This window comes from Pteronotus mesoamericanus, unplaced genomic scaffold (assembly GCF_021234165.1).
Source record: "Pteronotus mesoamericanus isolate MK-2021 breed Mesoamerican mustached bat unplaced genomic scaffold, CSHL_Meso_final contig_116, whole genome shotgun sequence".
NCBI classification, from domain to species: Eukaryota; Metazoa; Chordata; class Mammalia; order Chiroptera; family Mormoopidae; genus Pteronotus; species Pteronotus mesoamericanus.
The window spans coordinates 1,214,362-1,232,778 of NW_026555027.1; the positions used below are offsets into that span (position 1 = coordinate 1,214,362).

General features: G+C 63.8%; 1 protein-coding gene across 1 annotated transcript in view; it reads right to left on the reverse strand.

The window, feature by feature from the left end:
- The window catches only part of TIAM1 (TIAM Rac1 associated GEF 1), a 228,237-nt gene that overhangs the window by 41,638 nt on the left and 168,182 nt on the right, over positions 1 to 18,417 (reverse strand). Inside the window, exons 8-13 of the mRNA XM_054577830.1 lie at positions 17,104 to 17,328; positions 15,416 to 15,601; positions 11,379 to 11,525; positions 9,303 to 9,377; positions 6,823 to 6,993; positions 1,340 to 1,444 (exon numbers count right to left, since the gene is read on the reverse strand). Of these exons, the coding sequence (XP_054433805.1) occupies positions 1,340 to 1,444; positions 6,823 to 6,993; positions 9,303 to 9,377; positions 11,379 to 11,525; positions 15,416 to 15,601; positions 17,104 to 17,328 (909 nt within the window). The remainder of the gene's footprint in view (positions 1 to 1,339; positions 1,445 to 6,822; positions 6,994 to 9,302; positions 9,378 to 11,378; positions 11,526 to 15,415; positions 15,602 to 17,103; positions 17,329 to 18,417) is intronic.

Here is an 18,417-nt window from a genome sequence, read left to right on the forward strand (position 1 = left end):
TGTGACTGTCATTTAGGGGCGGCAGGGGGTCCACTAACCCCAAGATACAAAGTGTAGACTCTAAGACTCTTCCCGCATTACCAGCAAAGCGCCTCCCCCGTTCACATAAGAACGGTTTTCCCACTCAGAGAGCTGGGTGTCTGGGCTCTTCCCCCGACCGGAGAGGAAAACACACGGCCGCCCTCCGTTCAAAGGGTGTCTCCTCCGCACTCCCTCCCGGGAGGGCTGGAAACAGGCTCGTCGGTTTGCTCTTCCATGCAAGGCATGATGGGAGCATCACAAAAACCCACCCTTCCAAGCATTTCATTAAAAACATGTTGGGGGCACAAGGAAATTCTTAGGAGAACAGAAACTTTCTAAATCACGACGATGCTGATTTGTCAGAACTTACTCAACTGCGTGCTGAAAATTGGTGAGTGTTATTGTATATGAAGCACAAGTCAAGAAACTTGACTGAAAACAAAATTCCTACCAAAGCCCAAACCGCACTTCCCCTTCTGAGAAGGAGACTCCCCAGGCTCCCATTCTCAGTTCTGCTTCCCGCAGGGACGCGCCGCCGCCCAGTGGCCCTGGGGGAACCGAGCGCAGAGGGCACGGCACACTCCGGGGCAGACACGCGCTGCGCCCGGGGCCCCTCCCTGGGCTGAAAACACACCCTTGACTGGCAAGCAAGGAACGTGTCCCTGCGTTCCTGCCGCAGCGGCCATTCACTGACTGTCTGTAGGGCGAACCGTTACCCTGCTCCTTACAAAACCCTAGAAATTAGTAGCAGCGCCTCATTTTTTCTTTTTCTTTTTCTTTTTTTTTTGGCACCAATACCACGTCACGGGAAACAGCCAAGTCCATATAGAGCCCCAGACGCAACGAAGAAACTCAGGCCCACGACGCGGCTCAGACGCCCATCATCGTCCTGGGACTCAGTGCCAGCAGAACGACATGAGGCCGGACACGTCACTGCACAGCGGCTTCTTGTGCAGCAGCATCAGACACGTCGGCTCCCACAGGCACGGGGTCCCACGGAGCCGGAGCCGGCACTTTCCTCCCGGCAGCGGGCAGCTGACCTTTGAGTCCTCAAATGAAAACAACACCCGGCGCAGCCACGGGGTCGGGGGGGACAGCACCCAAGGGCCACTCTGGGTTCCAACTCCTCGCGACGGCACGGCGTGCGCCTCGCACAGTTGGGGCGGCGCGTCTGCCCCCACCAGCCCCGCCGCTCCCACGAGGCCACCTGAGCTTCGAGTCCGTCCATCCCCGCCACCGCCTGCGATGAGCAGGCACACACATGCCATTTAAACAGGACATCCTGCGGAACGGACGGGACCGCCCCCAGGAACCCTACCAGCTCATAGATGCCCTCCTCCGGCCGAGGCACGTAGTGCCGGACTTTGTCCTCGATGAGAAACTTCAGGCGCAGGTAGTGAGCCGAGTGATCCAGTTGATGAGCCTGGGACAGAAGAAAGGAAGAGAAGAGAAAACGTTCAACAGTAAACAGGAGTCATGCTTGTCCGCGACACGCATCACAGGCTCCCGAGGCCAGTGGAGACTTGTGATGGGGGGCGGGGGGAAGGCTTCTGAAAGACCTGCATCTAAACCCACCCGGAAGCAATCTTCACTGAACATGCTGCTGACCCTCGGTGGCGCCTCCTGACTCACTTCGAAGTCATGCAGGCCTTTAACACGGGTTTTGCAACAAAACCCATCAGGCCAAACAGGCCCTTCAAGATCAGCCCAAACGTAGAGGTGATGGGAGCAGAGAGATGAGAGGCCAGGAAGTCATGACAGAGGCTGAAACGAAGCGGGGCCAGGGGCGCGGTTCTGACCACGCGGGGCCGGGGCAGACGTGTGGCGGGGCGCACTTGCCCGCGAGCCCGTGTGCAGACAGGGCGGTCCGGCTGTGGACTTGCTCACACCCCTGGGAGCAGCGCACAGGCCGGCGTCCGGCCGGCATCCGGCCTCGGGAACACACCGCACGGCCTGCCCCGGGGGCCGGGCCCTGAGGGACCCGAGGACTGGCGTTTCCAGGCCGGCCCTGTGGTCCAGAACGGGCCAGCTGGATCTCTTTCTACCCAAAAAGCTATCTCTGAATGAAGACTGCAGAGAGAGCAACAGCGGCAACGCGGCTTTGTGACTCATCTTCGACACACAGTCAAGACGGCGAGGGCAGAAGAGCGGGTGCTCTGCTCTCCGAGAGTCCCATGGCGGCACAGACGCAGCGCGGACAGAAAATGCTACAGCGGGTCATTTTCCTAAAGCGTCCTTATCTTTTGGTAATTCATCCTAAAGACACGGCGGACAAAGACAGGATGTCTGGAATCCGCCTCCAGAGTAACCCGAAGCCCGGCGGGGGTGAATGAAGGCCACACCCCCGACCGCTGCGGAGCCCGGGTGAGGGCGCACGGGGGGTTCTGACGCTTGTTCTCCGCCTTTATTTTACGTAAGCGCAGAATCTTCATACCATGTCTTCACACCAAAAGCTTGCTGACAACAACTGTTTCAACCTAAATGGAACTAATTTTTCACTCATTTAGTACTCTTTCCACTGACCCTGCCTCCCCCAATAAACTTCTAAGGCCAAACTAAGAATCGTGTGCCAATAACTGCATCCATAACAGTCATTGAATCGCAGGAAAAAACTCTCAAGTGCGCCAGGCACTGCGTGGGCACCACAGCTGTGGAAACTGAGGCATAAATGGGGTTGCAGGACCACACAGCTGGGGCGGTGGCTCTTTGAATAAATGCACATGTGCCACAGGCACCTCCAGATCTGCGACATGGAAGGAGGTGCGTCCTGAACGCCCCAGCAGGAGGGTAAGGCATCTCCCACACCGGTTCTCAGGCACCCAACACGCACCCTCACAAGCAAAATCAGAGCCTGAAGCCAGCACGTCCTGTGCCTCTGGGCCCCACGGTCCGCACCGCAGGTCAAGAGAGGCCTGGCGTCCGACGGGCCGGACGGTCCCGTCAAGGACAAGGAGGGTGGGCAGTGGGCAGGCAGGGAGGCCCGAGGCAGGAGGCCTGCACGTGGGCCCCATGCTGCGCAGGGGCGCGGCCGAGACCACGCGTGGCCCTGCAGGGTGGAGGGATGCGCAGGCAGGCGCCCCCGCCCGGGGCCTCCCTGCCGTCTTCAGGCAGAAGCGAGAGCCCCGGCAGACCGCCGGCTTCCGACCGAGGCGGGGGGGCAGGGGAAGTGAAACCTGCCAGGCCCTCGGTAGACGGAACAAGCCCACTTGGGGACCTGCCGCCGCCACTAGTGCGCCCTCGGGGGTGCGCCCAGCAGCAGGTCCGTCAACAGGCGTCTGGCTCCTGGCGTCTCAGGGTGGGGGCGGAGCACGGCCGGCCTCGGGGCCTCAGGTGTCCTGAGGAGGCCGGAGGGCCTCACAGCCCCAGGGGCCCTCCCAGCGCCGCACACACAGGGAGGCCGCAGAGGGGCCCTGCCAGGAGGCCTCTCTTGGAGCGCCCGCAAAGAGAGCGTGGGCGGCAGGCACCGCCTGGTAACCAGGGCGGTGCCTCCCGCCCACCCCGCCCCCGCACGCTTTTCAAACTTCCTCAAGTTACAATAACGCCTCCGCAGCTTTCAAAACTAAAAAAGGAGGACACACGACAAACATGAACCCTGAAGCCGTCCTGGAACCTAGGCGCCCCCAGCCTGGGCAGTGAGATGGTGCCTGACCACGGGACACAGGACCGCCACCCCGCCGTGCCGCACAACTTGGGTAAATCTGTCTTTGTTACGAGCTCCCGTCGTCACGGCTGGCCCAACGTGAAAGAAAACCTACAGGACTAACAAAACCGGACCTTCAGGACTCGAGGGGCGGCCTTGCTGCTCCCCGAGTCCCACGAGTCGGCTCCGAAGCAGGGGAGCAGCTCGCCGGCTCACAGCCCGGCAACCGGCAGCAGCGCCCGCAGCGGCAGAGACCAGCTCGGTGGGGCGGGCACACCGGTCGACAGCACCTGCCGGCCAAGAAAGGCGGCAGCGGGGAGCCTGGCGGGCACACCCTGTCCGCAGGGCGCCGTCACGGAGCCACTGAGACCGCATCTGACCCGCGTCCTGCTGAGCGGCAGGGACTGGGCCGGGAAATAAACATTCCACGTGGCTGGCGGTGTTTTACATTTGCATCTTACTAGGACCACTCCCACGGAGGAAACAGTAAAACACAGTGGAGAGCGTTTCAGAGAACTGTTTGAGCCAAATGAAACAGAGAAAGGGTCTTTCTCCTCTGCTCCTAGTCTCCGTCTCAGTCACGTTTCTTCGGGGACACCAGCGCGTGCAGGGACCACGTGCAAACCGCACGCCCCGACACCCGGCACCGCCGAGCTCCCGGGCCCCCCCGGCCCGCCAGGGCCCTGTCCAGTTTCTAGTGTCCGCAGGTATCAGCCACCCAGAGCCACACGCCAACAGAGGGGACAGCAAACGAAACGCACCGTATGGCCACACACAAACAGCAACAGTGCACGTGAAGGAATCGATTCTTTTGCAATTACATTAAAAGTGGCAATGCTCAGAACACGCCCCAGACCACAGGCTGGCGGAGCTACCATGATATGGAGCAACAATCATTTTTGCAACCCTGACAGCATGAAGCGCGTGTGACAGGTAGATCATGAAACATCCCTGTACCAGGGCCTGGCGGGCTCTCGGGGGCGGATGACAAACGGACACGGACAACGTGGGTCAGAGAGGACAGGAAAGGGAGCGGGCCGCGTCAGAGCCAGACCGGAGAGACCGACGGCGGGGCCTCCGAGCCAGCACGCCCGCCGGGCCGAGGGAGCGGGCGACAGGCGTTCTGACAGTCGCCTGTTTCCAGACCCTTCTCCAAAAAAGCAGACAAACCAACAAAGCCCGCTCCCTAATTACACCGTTGCTGGCACACGGCATGTGTCCCCGTTATCTTTCTTTTATCCCCTCAGTCGTTACAACAGCGTCCTCCGAGGCGGCGGCGGCGGCCGGGGGCGCAGACTTGGGGCGCCCGCGCAGCGCACCCCATGGGGCCAGGCCCCCAGGCCATCGTCTCTTCAGGTGCACACAGGAGTTCTGCACTTCCAAGCTCACAAGACATAAGCTCGTTCCACAAGACACTGTCTTTATTTCTCTGTTTTGGGAAAAAGAGCTGAGGATCCCGGGAAACCTTTCGTGGCAAGAGCGAGGGGTTCGTGCCCTGGAGGGGCACCGAAGGCTCCCGGGGAACGGAAGTGAACCCTGGAGGGAGCGGCTGTGGGGAGCGCGCAATCCCCAGCATCTAAAACCCGGACGCAAGGTTCCACCACGCCCCGTGGCAAAGAACTCTGCCCCGACCTTGGCTCGGGCCGCTGGACGTGGCTGCCTGGAGGGGTCAAGGCCGCAAGACTTCCCTCCAGAACAGGCAGCCAGCCTGCCCCCCTCCACCCAGGAGCCGGCACAGCTCTGCAGGGCGCTCCCGGAGGGCACGCTCTCCTGCAAACGAGTGCAGGCAGAGATCCCCCAGGCACCAGTTTTGTGCAGTAATTAAAATGAAAAAATGAGAGCAAAAAAGGCTATTATCTTCTCAAAGCTAGACTTTACGGGCACGAAGGAGCCAGAGCACGAACGTGTGCCTTTATTTGGCGCCCCCCTTCCTCACAGTCTACCCAAAGGCTGTGCTGCCCCCGCCGCCCCCACCCCACGCACCAGGCCCGCCCCCCCTCTGTGCGCCCGCCCCGCCGCGCCGCCCCCACTCCCAGGAAGAGCCCGGTTTTGGTCCTCACAGAGGCCCCCGCGGTGTTCAAAGTAACACAAAACCTGCGGATGGTAGAATTGGGGAACCGAGGTGCCATCTGAGGCAGCAACAGTCAGTCAGCATCCGTGAGACGCTGTGCTGAATGGGGAGGCCCCACAGACGTCCCTCATCTGCCTGCTTCTTCCAGGACAGGAAGCGTCTCCCCTGCGCCGACCTGCCCCAGCAGGGGCAGCCTCACTCTCTGGGGACGGAGCCACAGGCCCTCCCCAGGGACCGTCCTTCGGGATGCCAGTCCGGTTCTGACGGTTCTGTGACCGCCCTCCTGGCTCAGAGCGGGTGCCCGCGCTGGCAGCGGCCAGACACGGGCCCGCCCTCGCACCTGCCTGTGACTGGGGGTCTGGCACGAGGCACAGGCCCCGGGCCGCGCCTTCTCCAGCTGACGCTCTGCGCTACCTCCGCCCCTCTCTGTCCGCCCTACCCCCGCCCCGCCGACGCCAAGGCCGGCGAGCACCTTCAGCAGAGAGAACGACCCGGGAGCCCCGGGAAGGGTACAGAAGTGCCTACACACAGCTCGACCGTTCACCACCAAGAAAACTGCTAAGTGTACATTCAAAGGAAGGGGAATCTCCCATGGTGGGCCTCACACTTGGGTTTACTTTGGTTTTCCACTCAAGACGCCCCCGGCGTACGAACTGCGGCTCAGGAGTGGGTCACAGCCCTGCCCCTGTGTGACACGGCTGCCCACGCATGTGCACGTGCACAAGGGCTGCAGGGCCGAGGCCCGAAGGGCGACGGTGGACACTCCCAGATCCCGCGGGAGACCAGCCTCTCATGGCGGCTCGGCGCCCTACCTCACCAGGTTCCGAAAGAACGCTGCCGGGAGCACATGATGTGCACGCGGTGCTTCTTGCGAATCAAGCGCGCGCACTGAAAGAAGCCACTCAGACCCAGAGGGCCCCGGCCCCCCCAGGGGAAGACTGCACCTCACTGTGCCCTGACCGCAAGGAGCCCACGGCTGCGCGACACGCCAGGGTCCACCCCCCACCCCGCCTCGGCGGTGCCATGCGTGCCCAGGAGACCCCCAGGTCCCACCGCCCCCCAAAGGGAAGGCAGCCCCAGCAGCTCGTACCTTGCAGGTCAGCTCCAGGGTGTCCCGGGCGGTGTCTCCCGGCCGGACGACCGCCAGGGCGGGCTGATTATTGGGCAGGCAGAACCAGGACGGCGTGAAGTACTCGTGGACCCAAATGTCGCAGTCGGGGTTGTGCTGGGGGACGCCAGGCAGGTCCATCTCCTTCTCCATCTACAACAAGAAATCGCGTCGGCAAGGCGGCCGCCGTCGGGGCCCCGTGACCTCAGACCTGGAGGGCACCACGATGGCGGGTCCCAGGAACAGGGCCCCAGGCAGAGGTGTGGCAGCTGCGACGGACAAAGGAGACCCCCGGGAGGGGGGGAGTCCTGAGGAAGGAGCGCTGTTGGGGGCGGGCGGGGGGGGGGTGGCGCTCAGACCTCACACCTGGCCCAGGAGAGTCACAGGTGGGCATGCAAGAATGAGTGGGTACGAAAGCTGGGAGGGACAGAGGGAGAGGGACAGACAGACAGCTCGCGCACCCGCTGTGCTCCGCTGCAGTGCTATCGGTTCTCCCTCAGGCCCCCTTCACACTTAGAGCGGAGAACTCCTGCGGCAGGAAGGTCTGCCGGGCGAGCTCACATTCTCGAGCTCACCCTCTATGATTCAGAGGTGACACCGAGGCCCCGGGGGATGTTAAGGAGAGATGGCGCTGAAGGCCTGCGGGTTTGCGGGCGGCGTCCCTCTCGTGGCCGAAGGGGACCCTGGGAGAGCCAGCGCCGCGCCCCGGATGAGGCCGGGAACCTTCCTGGGCCGCTGCCACGCCCGGCTCCACTCCGCCCCGGCCCACTCAGCCTGTAACGAGCACCCAGGCCGCGCTCGGCAGCTGGTTCTACGCAAGTTCAACAGCTCACAGAGGAAACACCCGTGGACCGATGGCGTGAGGGGCCCGACCTCTTTGAAGCAAGCAAGGAAAGAATCACGAGATTCCGGCAATGTCAAGATAACGCTGACTCTCAGCACGTGCTAAGTGAGAAGGCTTGATTGCTCACTTAAAGCAGGGCCAGTGACTGGTAAACACACACCCACAGGTCAGCAGACACAGGCTGGCACCAGACGAATCACAAAAAGCAGCAAATTCCCAAACAAAGGCAGAGGCGGTGACATCTGAACGCCTGCACGTGACAGAGCGGACGCCAGGACAGGGCCGAGGTGTCTGGTGCCCACGGCCAGGCTAAATCCAGGGAGAGGCACCTCGGCCCTGCCCTGGAGCGGTGCTGGTTTCGCAGACCCACCGAACCTAGGAGAGGAGAGCCCGAGGCAGCTGGCCTGCCTGATCTCACCCCCCCCCCCCAGCTGAGATCCACCCCCACCCCTGCGCCCTGTTCAACAGCTGCCCCTGCAGCACTAGGTCAGGCCGAGTTCCGCATCTAAACTGCTCTTGAGAACAAGGCACCCAGACACACAGTGGGACAAAGAAGGATCTTGTTTGGCGGGGGTGGGGGCAAAGGAGGCAACACATAATGCAATGGAAAAATTTGCGGTTTCCAATCCCCGTGCCTGGACAGGACAAGCCCTCAGGGAGCCGGAAGACGAGGGAGGAGCAAGAGGGATGGGCTGCCTACAGAGGCGGCCCCTATGCCTGGATTGTAGCAGATCAGCAATTTAGATTCATCAGAGACAGGTGCAGAGAGAAAGCCACGGACCGGTATTTCCAAGGACAGCCCAGCCGGTCTGTGTCCGTGAGGTCAGAATCCAGGAGTCGTCTGGGTATGAACGTGGTGGGGGGGCCCTTCCCATGGCCACTCCCCCTTCCCCCCTCCCGCCGCCTGAGCCGCCTGCCACACTCCGGCTTCGGCCGCCCGGCTCATCCAATGCGTGGCTCCGAGCCGTGGCCAACGCGGCCCTGAATGCTGTCACGTTGCCTGTGAGTCTGAGGACCACACAAGGTCACAGACCCCAAACAAAGAGGCTGCTGGGTCTTCACACTCGAGATGTCTGTTTATTTCCAGGCTAAAAAAGTGGCCTAGAAAAAAGTCAATATTCTTCGTGGGCCTTCAGTCAGGGCCCCTTTTAAATCCAAGCAGAAGACTGAATCATCTGCGAATCTCTAACTAAATACTTATCTTGGGAGACAAATGCACCTTTTGCTAAAGAGCCCGCTATCAGGACAGCTCTTTGACACTAGTGGGAACAGAACAGCCCGCGGCGGCAGCGAGGGCGGGCCGAGGCCTCGCCGCCGGGGCGGGGAGTCATACAGAGCGGAGCTGGCCGTGGCACGGCCCCCAATGTCCTCCCCAGTGCCCAAGGGGACACCCGCACTCTGGGGACAGGTACCGATGATGTCACGTCTCATGCTGATCAGGGCTTAAACACAACATGCTCTGCTCTCCTCGTGCGCCTGTCCCCTAACTTTGAAGATCGGACCACTTCAGCTGTTAATGCCAAGTCTACTTAATTTGAGGGTCCCAAGCAGCCAGGGCACTGTGTCACGTGGGTGCACTCGCAGTACTTCCAGAAAAGACATGTGCGTTTATTTTTACCTTGCCATCTGGGACGGTGTCATCGAAGGCTCCCTCCAAAGACTGCTTGACGGCGTCAGGTCCATCCCCGAACACCTGCAAACGCCCCCGCATCATCGTGAGAAGCCGGCGGGGGGGGGCCAGGGCGGGGAGGGACGGGGCCAGGCGGCACAGAGGCCGGTCCGCGACAGCAGACCCGCGCGCGGGCTCTGCCACGACGGGCCGGGAGCGGGCTCCTCCAGCCAGGCCCCCCCCACGCCGTGGACGCCTGAGACAACGCTGTCTGTCACATCTGGACAGGTCGCCTAAACTCAGAGAAGATAAACTTGCAAAAGTGTTGAACTAGATTCATTCACCATAAAGAATTCCTGCTCTCAACTCCTAGGCCTGATCCGGTACCTGCCAGTAATAATTAGTTTGGTTTTTAATACATATAGTTTTTAACCACAATACCACAGAAAAGGTTTTCTGAACATATAAAATGGGAACTGATCTATCCTTTCACTTAACCGATCCTGCTAACATAAAGACACTGACTCAAACCCTGACCTGCGATGCCGCCACGGGCACGTGTCCAGGCCTGAGGGCGTGGACGTGAGAGACCCCCCCTCTCAGGGGGTCCCCAACGGGCGGCCCCGGCACGGCTCCCGCAAGGCTCAGCAGAAGCCTTTGCCCCAAAGCAAGTGAGAGGAGGGAACAGTCCATCGTTGCGATTCCAAAGTACTGAATTAAATCAATCTCTATTGGTGTGCTTGCAGTCAAGCAGTAATTTTTTTTAACCAATCTGCTTTAACAGAGGACGTCAAGAACTACATTTAAGACACACTCTGTCCTTCAATCTTTAGACCCCGTGAAACAGTCTCTGGGACCCACTTAAACTCAGTGACGTTCCCCGCAGCCTCGGCCGCACCGTGACCTGTGCCCACAGAGCAGGAGCACCAGCTGTGAGGCCGGACAGGCGTGCACAGCGGAGGCCTGTCCCTGCCGTGACACCAGGTCGCACCCCGTGACACACGCGTCCGCCTCCTGCAGGTTTCACCGCAGCCATCAAGCCCTCGCGTGTGTGATGTGGCGCTGACCGCCCCCTCTGTCCTTCACACGTGCACGGTGCGAACCCCTGCCCCTCCCCCAAGACCTAGCAGGACACACTGCGTGGAGCACGCCCTCCTGAGGTCCCATCGAGGAAGGACCCCGACACCCCAGGTTCTGATGGGGAGCGCGGGGGCCAGCAAGGACCTAGCACGCCCGCTCTCGGGACTCCCTCTCCTCCATTTCAACTCCTGCGCGAGTGACTGGCTGGGGCTGCCCCAACAAATAACAACGAGGGATCTTCTCACCGAGTCGGCCACTGGCTCCTCACTGTGCCTGGGGCTCCTGGGGACGGTCACATCAAGGGGCCTCGGTATGGCCTCAAACAGGCTGTGCCTCCGCTCCCAGCCACCGCTGTCCACGAAGGAGACCCCCTCCTCCCAGGAGACCTCCGCCCACATTCCCTCAGGCCCTAACGCTCAAGCCACTGCTGGGCAAGCGCCTTCCTCCAGGCCGGGAGGACACGGTGACCGCGGAGGGTCCTGGAAGCAGCTCCCGCAGGAAGGAAACTGATGAGGCGGCTGCCCGTGGGCAGAGCCGTTCGTTCGTCCGGGGCTGAGGGCCCTTCAGGCCTGGACCCCGGAGGGAGGATGTCCCTGGGGGGCATGAGCCACTCCGACTAACCGCACTGCTGGCTGAGGGGCAGCCCCGGGAACGGCACCCCCAGAAAGCCAGGGCAAACCAGCAGGCGTCCCGGGGGCCGGCGGCGGCCTGACCCATTGCCGTGGAGCCCTGCCTCTCCCGGGACACGCGGGATGCGCTGGGCGCTGGCGGCAGCTCTGTGACAACTGCGGGTCTGGAGCCCGGGCTGGCGGGCTCATGGCAGGGGTCGATGCCGGGGGCACGGCCACCTCCCAAAGCACCTATCACGACTGACGCTCTGTGTCAGAAGCTGGTTTTAGGTAACACTCGGCGTCAATCAAGGGCACATGAGCACACAGCCCCCCAACCCCCACCCCCGAAGCGAGACGGGTGCCGCCGGGCCGGCTCCCCACCCCCTGGGCCCACCTGGTTGATGCTGGGGTGCCCCTGCTTCTTCTTGGAGGTGGTGTCCAGACCCCACAGAGAAGAGAACCTGCTCCTCCGCTTGCTCGTGGGCCGGGGCGTGGCCTGAGTCCGCCGTCGCACTCCAGCCTCGCCGGTGCGCGCTGCCACCTGAGGACGGGACACCGCAGGGGAGCTGTCAGGCCTGCTCCTCGATCCCGGCCCCCGCCGCGCCGGCGCCGGCCGCCCTGACCCGCCCCCCGGGCACAGAACCCGCGGCCCTGCCTGGGGTCCCAGTGTAAGCAGGCGGCGGGCCGGCCCAGCCCTGCCCAACTCATCAGGGGAGACACACAATCGTCTCCGAACGTCGACGTCGCGTCTCAGAACTGGCTGTCCTCTGGTCAGGGGCCTGACCTCGCGCACCGAGGTCAGCTGGCCACGCGCCGAGACGCCCCCAAAGGCCGCAGGGCTGTTTCCTCACGCGAACGAACAACGGTGCCCACGTGAGGCCGCTCGTCTGTTCCCAGGAGTCCCCCTTAAATCTCGGTCCACCTTCAATCTCAGCTCAGGAGGGGACACTCCGAATGTCACTGCTCAAGCAGCTACTGAACTCTGGGAGGACGCCAGGTCCAAGGCTGACCCGCAGGCGTGGCCTTCACCCTCCGGGGGCACCCCGCGTCCCAGGCATGACAGGCCGGGCGCCCCAGCGGGCCCCCCACAGCCCCGCCTCCAGACCCGAGGGCCCGGGCACACAGCGGTCGGACGGGAGACGGAAACCCCCGCCGTCCTCTGTGCTGCAGGTGAACATCCTGGAACCTGCTCATCAGAGGCTGGCGCGCGGGCAGCTCGTGCTGTGACGGCCGCCTGCTGGCAGCATTCCCGGGTGCAGGGGGGGCCCGGCCGGCAGCCCGCTGTGGCTGGGGGCGCGCCTCGCTGGGCTTTCAGCGGTAACGGCGTAAGTGCCCTTGAAGCCCCATGAGCAGACGGGCAAAGCCCCACGTACAGTAGACACAGGAATCCCAACAGCCCCTCTTAAGGCTCCCAGGGGGTGCGGGGAGCCCTCTGTCCCCAAAAGAGAACAGAGAGGTGAGGGAGCTCTCGCATTTTCCCAGCGTGACGTGGTCCCCAAGACGGTGGGGGGACGCTTTCTTGAGAGCCCTGACCCACAATCACAAGCGAGGGGCTGCGGGGAACAAAGCCCCAGGACAAAAGGCACGCGCCCACAGCGCACGTGGGGGCCTCTCCTCCGCTCCACCGCCCCTAAGTCAGGGGTCGACGAGGGCTGCCCAGGGACAAGCCGCACTGTGCTGGCACACGTGCGCTCGCGGGACGGCGCCAAGGCCAGAGAAGCCCGTCGTCAGAAAATGAGGCCGAGAACTCGCACGAGTGATGCTGAAGGCAAAAGCTCTAGAGAGGAAAAACGCCCACCTGGCCCTGTTCGTTTCTGTCTATTTACAGAACGATAACACACAAATGCACACGCACTACAGACACAGGCAGCCGCACCGCTCTCTCTCTCGGCACGATCACTGCTTGCTTCCTGCACAGCGCTCATCGACGTCTGCAGAGCTGTGCTTATGTCACCGCCTGCTTGTCTGCTCCCCGGACGGGAGTGAGAACCCGCCCCAGGCTCCGGGCCGCCCCGCCCCGCTCACAGGGACAGTGACTGACGGACAGGCCTGCCACGCTCAACGCTCTGTTGGCTGAATAGACCAACGTCAAAAAGCACACCCAGACGCCGTACCTAGCGTGGCTGCAGCAACTACACAGTGGCTCTTAGGTCCCACTCGTAGAACAACCAGACAGGACGAGAAACCTGCGCGTTGCCCGTATTCCCTGTGACCAGCTGACCAGTGGGCTCACCATTCGACAAATGGGCTCTTCAGGCACAGTTCTCATGACGACAATTCTGAACGGGCGGGGCCCTGCCAACCGCCAGCCCCAAGGCGACGACACCCACAATGAGCAAAGGGACTGGGGGGCGGTGGCCAAGCCCGACGGGGCGCGCGTGCGGATTCCTCGGGCCGGGCGCACTGGCAGCGCCTCCCCGTGGGCCGAGGCCCCAGGACTCGGCCGCTCAACGCCTGCGAGCCAATGAGGAGCGACAGCCTGCCCCCGAGGGCGCAGCCTTCGGCTAAGGCTGCCGGTCCCCGGGCGTCCGAAAGCCCTCCCGTGCGCGGGGCTCCCGCGCGCAGAGCCCCCCCACAGTGCTTGGTCTGCACGCCCCTCCTCCCTGCCCCCAACGGGGGGACCCACGGGTCTGGACAAAGGTTGGATGGAAAACTGTTCAGCCCCGACGGGGAACCATTCCCTGGGGTCAAATGACAAGGACAGGAGGTAAAAATAAATACCCAAGTCACTCAGACAGTGGCACCCCCTACCTGGGCTCCCCGGGCCCAGCGTGACAGGGACTGACCCCCTCCCAGACGGTCTGCAGGGGCCACGGGCACTGCTGCCACCGCGCTCACAAGACAGGGACGAAGAACAGAGCCACGCCCACGGAGCGAGATAATCTTTAAAATCGCTGACCAAAAACCCGAAGAGCTCCCAACCCCTCCCCCCGCCGCGCCCATCCCGCGGCAGCGGGTGTCCATTTCAGGGCCCGCCCCTCCAAAGCGACGGCTTGGGAACCACAGCCCCGGAGGCAGAGGAACGGGGGTCGGAAACAGGCAGAGGGGCTCTGCTGTCCCACTCAGCGAGGTCGGCCCCAGCGGCTCTGCAGACGCCAAACACAGCCCAGAGGTTTTGGGGAAACAGCGAAATGCCCTTCTCCGAGCCCTGACGGGCCCAGTTAAGATGGAAGAGCCGGGGAGGCTCGAGGTCACTGGCGGCGGCCTCCCCCGATGCGCCCCTTCAATCTGGGACGCTCCTGGGAGGGGCGGGTGGGAATTTCTATCCCGATTTCTCTGCCTAGGCACACTGGGTCGGGGTCTCGGGGTTGGCCCCAGAGCCACCGGCCGGTCCTGGTCCTGGATGCGCTCATCCCGCTCTCCCACCCTGTCCTGCTAAAAACAGGGCGTGGCCCCTGCCCCTGGGGAGCGTGGGGGGGGGGGCGTGGGGGGGGCAGGCCTGTCAGCAGAACAGATCAGGAAGCAGGCTCTAACAGCTCCAGAAATAGGCACAAGGCTTCTTTAAAAATGTAAATGCACCCTGATTATCTGAATGAGAACGCTAATCTATTTATAAAGAACATCAAGGCCTCTGGCTGAATCCCAGCTGCAAATTAAGGGCACAGCTGGCGGGCAAGGCTGGGGAGGGGGGGCCTCCTGTCCCCCGCTACCCCCCCAGCCTCGGGGACCTGAGACTCCAAACCCAGCTCCCCCAGCGCAGCGCCTTCCAAGCAGCTGTTGGTTTGGACCCGCTACAATTGTGTTACTTGCCTACGGCAATTTTTGAGAAGAGAAGGACAAAGCACACAAAGGTGTTTGCCGCGCGGCAAGTACCGGAAACCCCAGATGGCACGCGAGGCAGCTGCCTGGCCCCCACTCCGAGGTCAGCGGGGCGCCCTTCCCCGGCCTGCGCCCCAGCCGCCCCGGGCGCCCCGGGCAGGCTGTCTTCCTGCGCCGCGTCAGGCATCTCCGGCCATGGAGGCCGTGAGGGGAGAGTGCGCGGGGGCTCTCTGGAGAGAGCTGTGCTCAGTGCGCACTGTGCGCGCCCACGCGTGTGCGTGTGAGCGCGCGAGAGTGCGCGCCCACACACGCGCCCAGGCCAACTCGCTGTCTCGCACACGCCCGTAGGAGCGTGCCTGCGCCAAGCATCCTCGTCAGGCCGCTGTGAAAACGCACGCCTGAGCCTGCCCAGGACAACGGGCGCAGAGCACTCCTAAGGCCACACCTTCCATGTTTTCTTCGCACAACCCCTTCGGCCCCATCGGGAGGGGCGGAAGTAAGACACTTCGGAACCCAGTCACAGGACGGCTGCGCCCACGGGAGAGAGGCCGCGGCAGGAGGTGCGCCCCGCCGCAAACCAGGAGAACGCCCCCCAGGCTCCGGCCACGTCCCCCCGGGCGTTAATTACGGTCGGGACGCGTGGCTCTCAGAAGTTCGGCGGCGGCGACTCACCAGGGCATGGAAAGACGACACAGAGAAGATCCCCAGGCGGCCCATGGCCACCTTCGTGGGTCGGCTTGCGAAGGCGAGGAGCCTTTTGGGGTTCGGCAACTCCCCGCCCTGGAGGCTGGCTAAGTAGCAGCGGTAACGAAACAGGTCCATCTGGAACTGCTCAAGGTTCTGCTCCCAGACGAAGATCTACAGTGGCAACAATAGAGGGAAAGAAAAGTGAGAAGGGAAAGCGAAGGTCACCCGGCACAGGCGCTGCAGGCTGCCTGTGCTCCCAGTCTGATTGCCACCCGCGGGGGGCACAGAGGCCCCTCTGTTTCTTAGGTAAGGGGCGCTGAATACGGCACAGCTGGCGTGCTTTTCTGCAAAGATTTACAGCCGTCAATCCAGGGTGAGGAACAGAAAGTGCGTCCTCGTCCCTGCCCCCTCCCAGCGAGGCCCTCGTGTGTGCAGGATTCGCAGGCCCCCCCGTGGGCGCTGGCACTGGGGAACGGCGGGGCTTCCGAGCGCGGGCGCGCCACAGCAGGCGGAGGGGAGGGCAGGCTGCAGAGCAGGGCCCACGGACCAAGCAGTCTGGGGAGGAGCTGGGGGGCGGGGGGGCACAGAGAGCCTGAGACGTGGAGGCCGGACCCCAGGGGTCACCCCTCCAGTGCGGCGGGTGACCCCCAGAGAGCTCCTCACGTTCGCTAGCAGCGAAACAGCGCCTCTCTCCCAAGGCTGACGTGGCGTTTACAGGAGGGGGGGGCACTCAGCGAAGGCTGGGGGGCGCCTGCAACGCCGCCTTTCACTTTGACTTGGAGCATGGTGTCTGTGCGCCCACGGGCTCGGCGTGCCAATCACAAAGGCCCGAGGAGGCTCAGCCCGGCCCCGCCAGACGGCCGGAGAGGCCAGCCGTGGCGGGTCCACACGACGGAGTGACGCCCGTGCCCCCGCCGCCACGTGGCCCAGGCTCCAGACCAGGAGCTGGATGAAGAGGTCAGACACAGAGGCCACACACCGCGCCATCCCATTCACAGAAACGCCCCGAGCTGGTAGGTCGGCAAGACAGAGGCCCGGGGCCAAGGGGCGCAGGCACCAGCAGGCCTGGGGTTCACTCTGAAGCAGGTGACGCAGCCTTAGAACAGGAGAGAGGTGATGGCTGCTCAACACTGTGACATGCACACTTCAAAATGGTTACTTCTATAGTATGTGAATTTCACCTCTATCTTAAAAACTACAGTGTCAGGTACAGAAGGAAAAATAAAGGGAGGAGAGCACGGAAACCCGCGTGGCGCCGCGCGCTACTCAGGCAGCCCTCGTTCACGCAGCCGCCTCCTGGGTGGGAGGGCCGTCCCAGCCCGGGGCGCGGTGCTGCTGCCGACTCCGACAGCCGGCGGGGGGCCCACGGCCCTGCCAGCACTGCGCCCGCTTCGCGTCCGCTGGGATGCGCTGCCGCCGCAGAGGCTCCTGAAAGCGCACTCCCCGTTTCCTCGAGGGAGACCCGGGGGCGGCCCCGCGCGGAGCTCCCCGTGGCCCGCTGACGGGAGACAAAGGCACAGGCCCTCCGAGGCCGGGTGCCACGCACGCACCCCAGGGAGGCCCGGCCAGACCCCCGCCTTCCCTCGGCCCGCCAGTCACCGGGAGCCGCCGGACGCTGCGGGCCACGGCGCAGACGGGGCAGCCGGCGTGACACACACAGACGCAGCGCTCACCTGGTCCATGATCGTCTTCTTCTTCTTGGAGTCGGTGACAGAGGACAGCTGCATCTCGCCCATCTTCTTCATCTTCTCGTCCATGTCGATCTTCTGCTCCAGCTTCTTGATCTCGGACGTGAGCAGGCGCAGCGTGTCCTCTCTGTGGTGGTGCCGCGCCACGGCGGCAGAGCAGGCCGAGTGGATGGCGGTGACCCAGTTCTCCAGCTCCGTCTGGCTGGTGGTCTGGGGGGAGAAGCCGCCACCGCTGAGGTCATCGGAGCGAGCCCTGCACGTCCGACACGCCACGGCCGTACCCGGGCGACGGGCGCCCAGGCCCGCGGGGTCAGCCCGCCTCCCCGCCCTCCTGCTGCGACTCACTGGGAGCACAAGTCAGTCTCCGGCCGGACGCCGCCGCCCAAGGGCGGCCCCGGCAAGGCCGCCACGGCGGCTCCCCACACACCACCTGGACTCACTTGCTGCTGGGGACTAAGCATTGACGTGGCCCCCAAATTCAAACGCTGGAATCCTACCCCCCTACCTGACGGAGGTGCAGGAGCGCGTGCCCTCACGAGAGGCCAGAGAGCCGAGCACCCTGTCCACCGTGTGAGGACACGGCGAGGAGACACGTCAGGAACCCGGAACGGGCCTGGCTATGGCCCGGCCACGCGGGCTCCGACCTCAGCCGTGCAGCCTCCACGGGAGGAGAGACGCCCGTCCGCCGCATGCGCGCCACCAGTCTGTGGGCGTCCGCAGCCCCAGCCCCAGCCCCATCTAAGGCGTCTGCATTTGTGACGATGCCTCGCAGGCGCCTTGGCTGCCCGTTCAGAGGGTCGCTGTCGGGCAAAGGTCGGTTTCCAGGGAGGGCCCGTCCGTCCCCAGGAGACAGTGAGGCCAAGGGGCGCTCCTGGCTGAGGAGGGTGCACTGCCTGCCCGAGAGCCTCTGCGACCCCACCCCGCAGGCCCCCCCCCGCCCCAGCGAGGAGCCGCGCCACAGCCAAGCACAGGCGTCCTGGGGACGCGGGGGGGGGGTGGCCTGCCGCCGCGCCGCCCAGCAGCCCTCCTGCCACGGCGACAGCTGGGCTAAAGGCGCCATCACAGAAAGCGCCGGGCCATGTGGGGCGCCACTCAGACGTCAGCAGCACGCCCGCCAGGCCCGGGGCAGGGGTGGCGAGGTGCACGCCACCGCGGGGACGGGCACGCGCTCCTGGACCCCGCGGAACCCGGCCCAGGCCTCCTGGTACGCTGGCGGAGGGCGGCTTCCACCCCGACAGAGGGGGCGCTCTTTGGATAAAAGGTCCCGGGGGGTCTCAGCCCCCGGAAGAGCCCCCATCG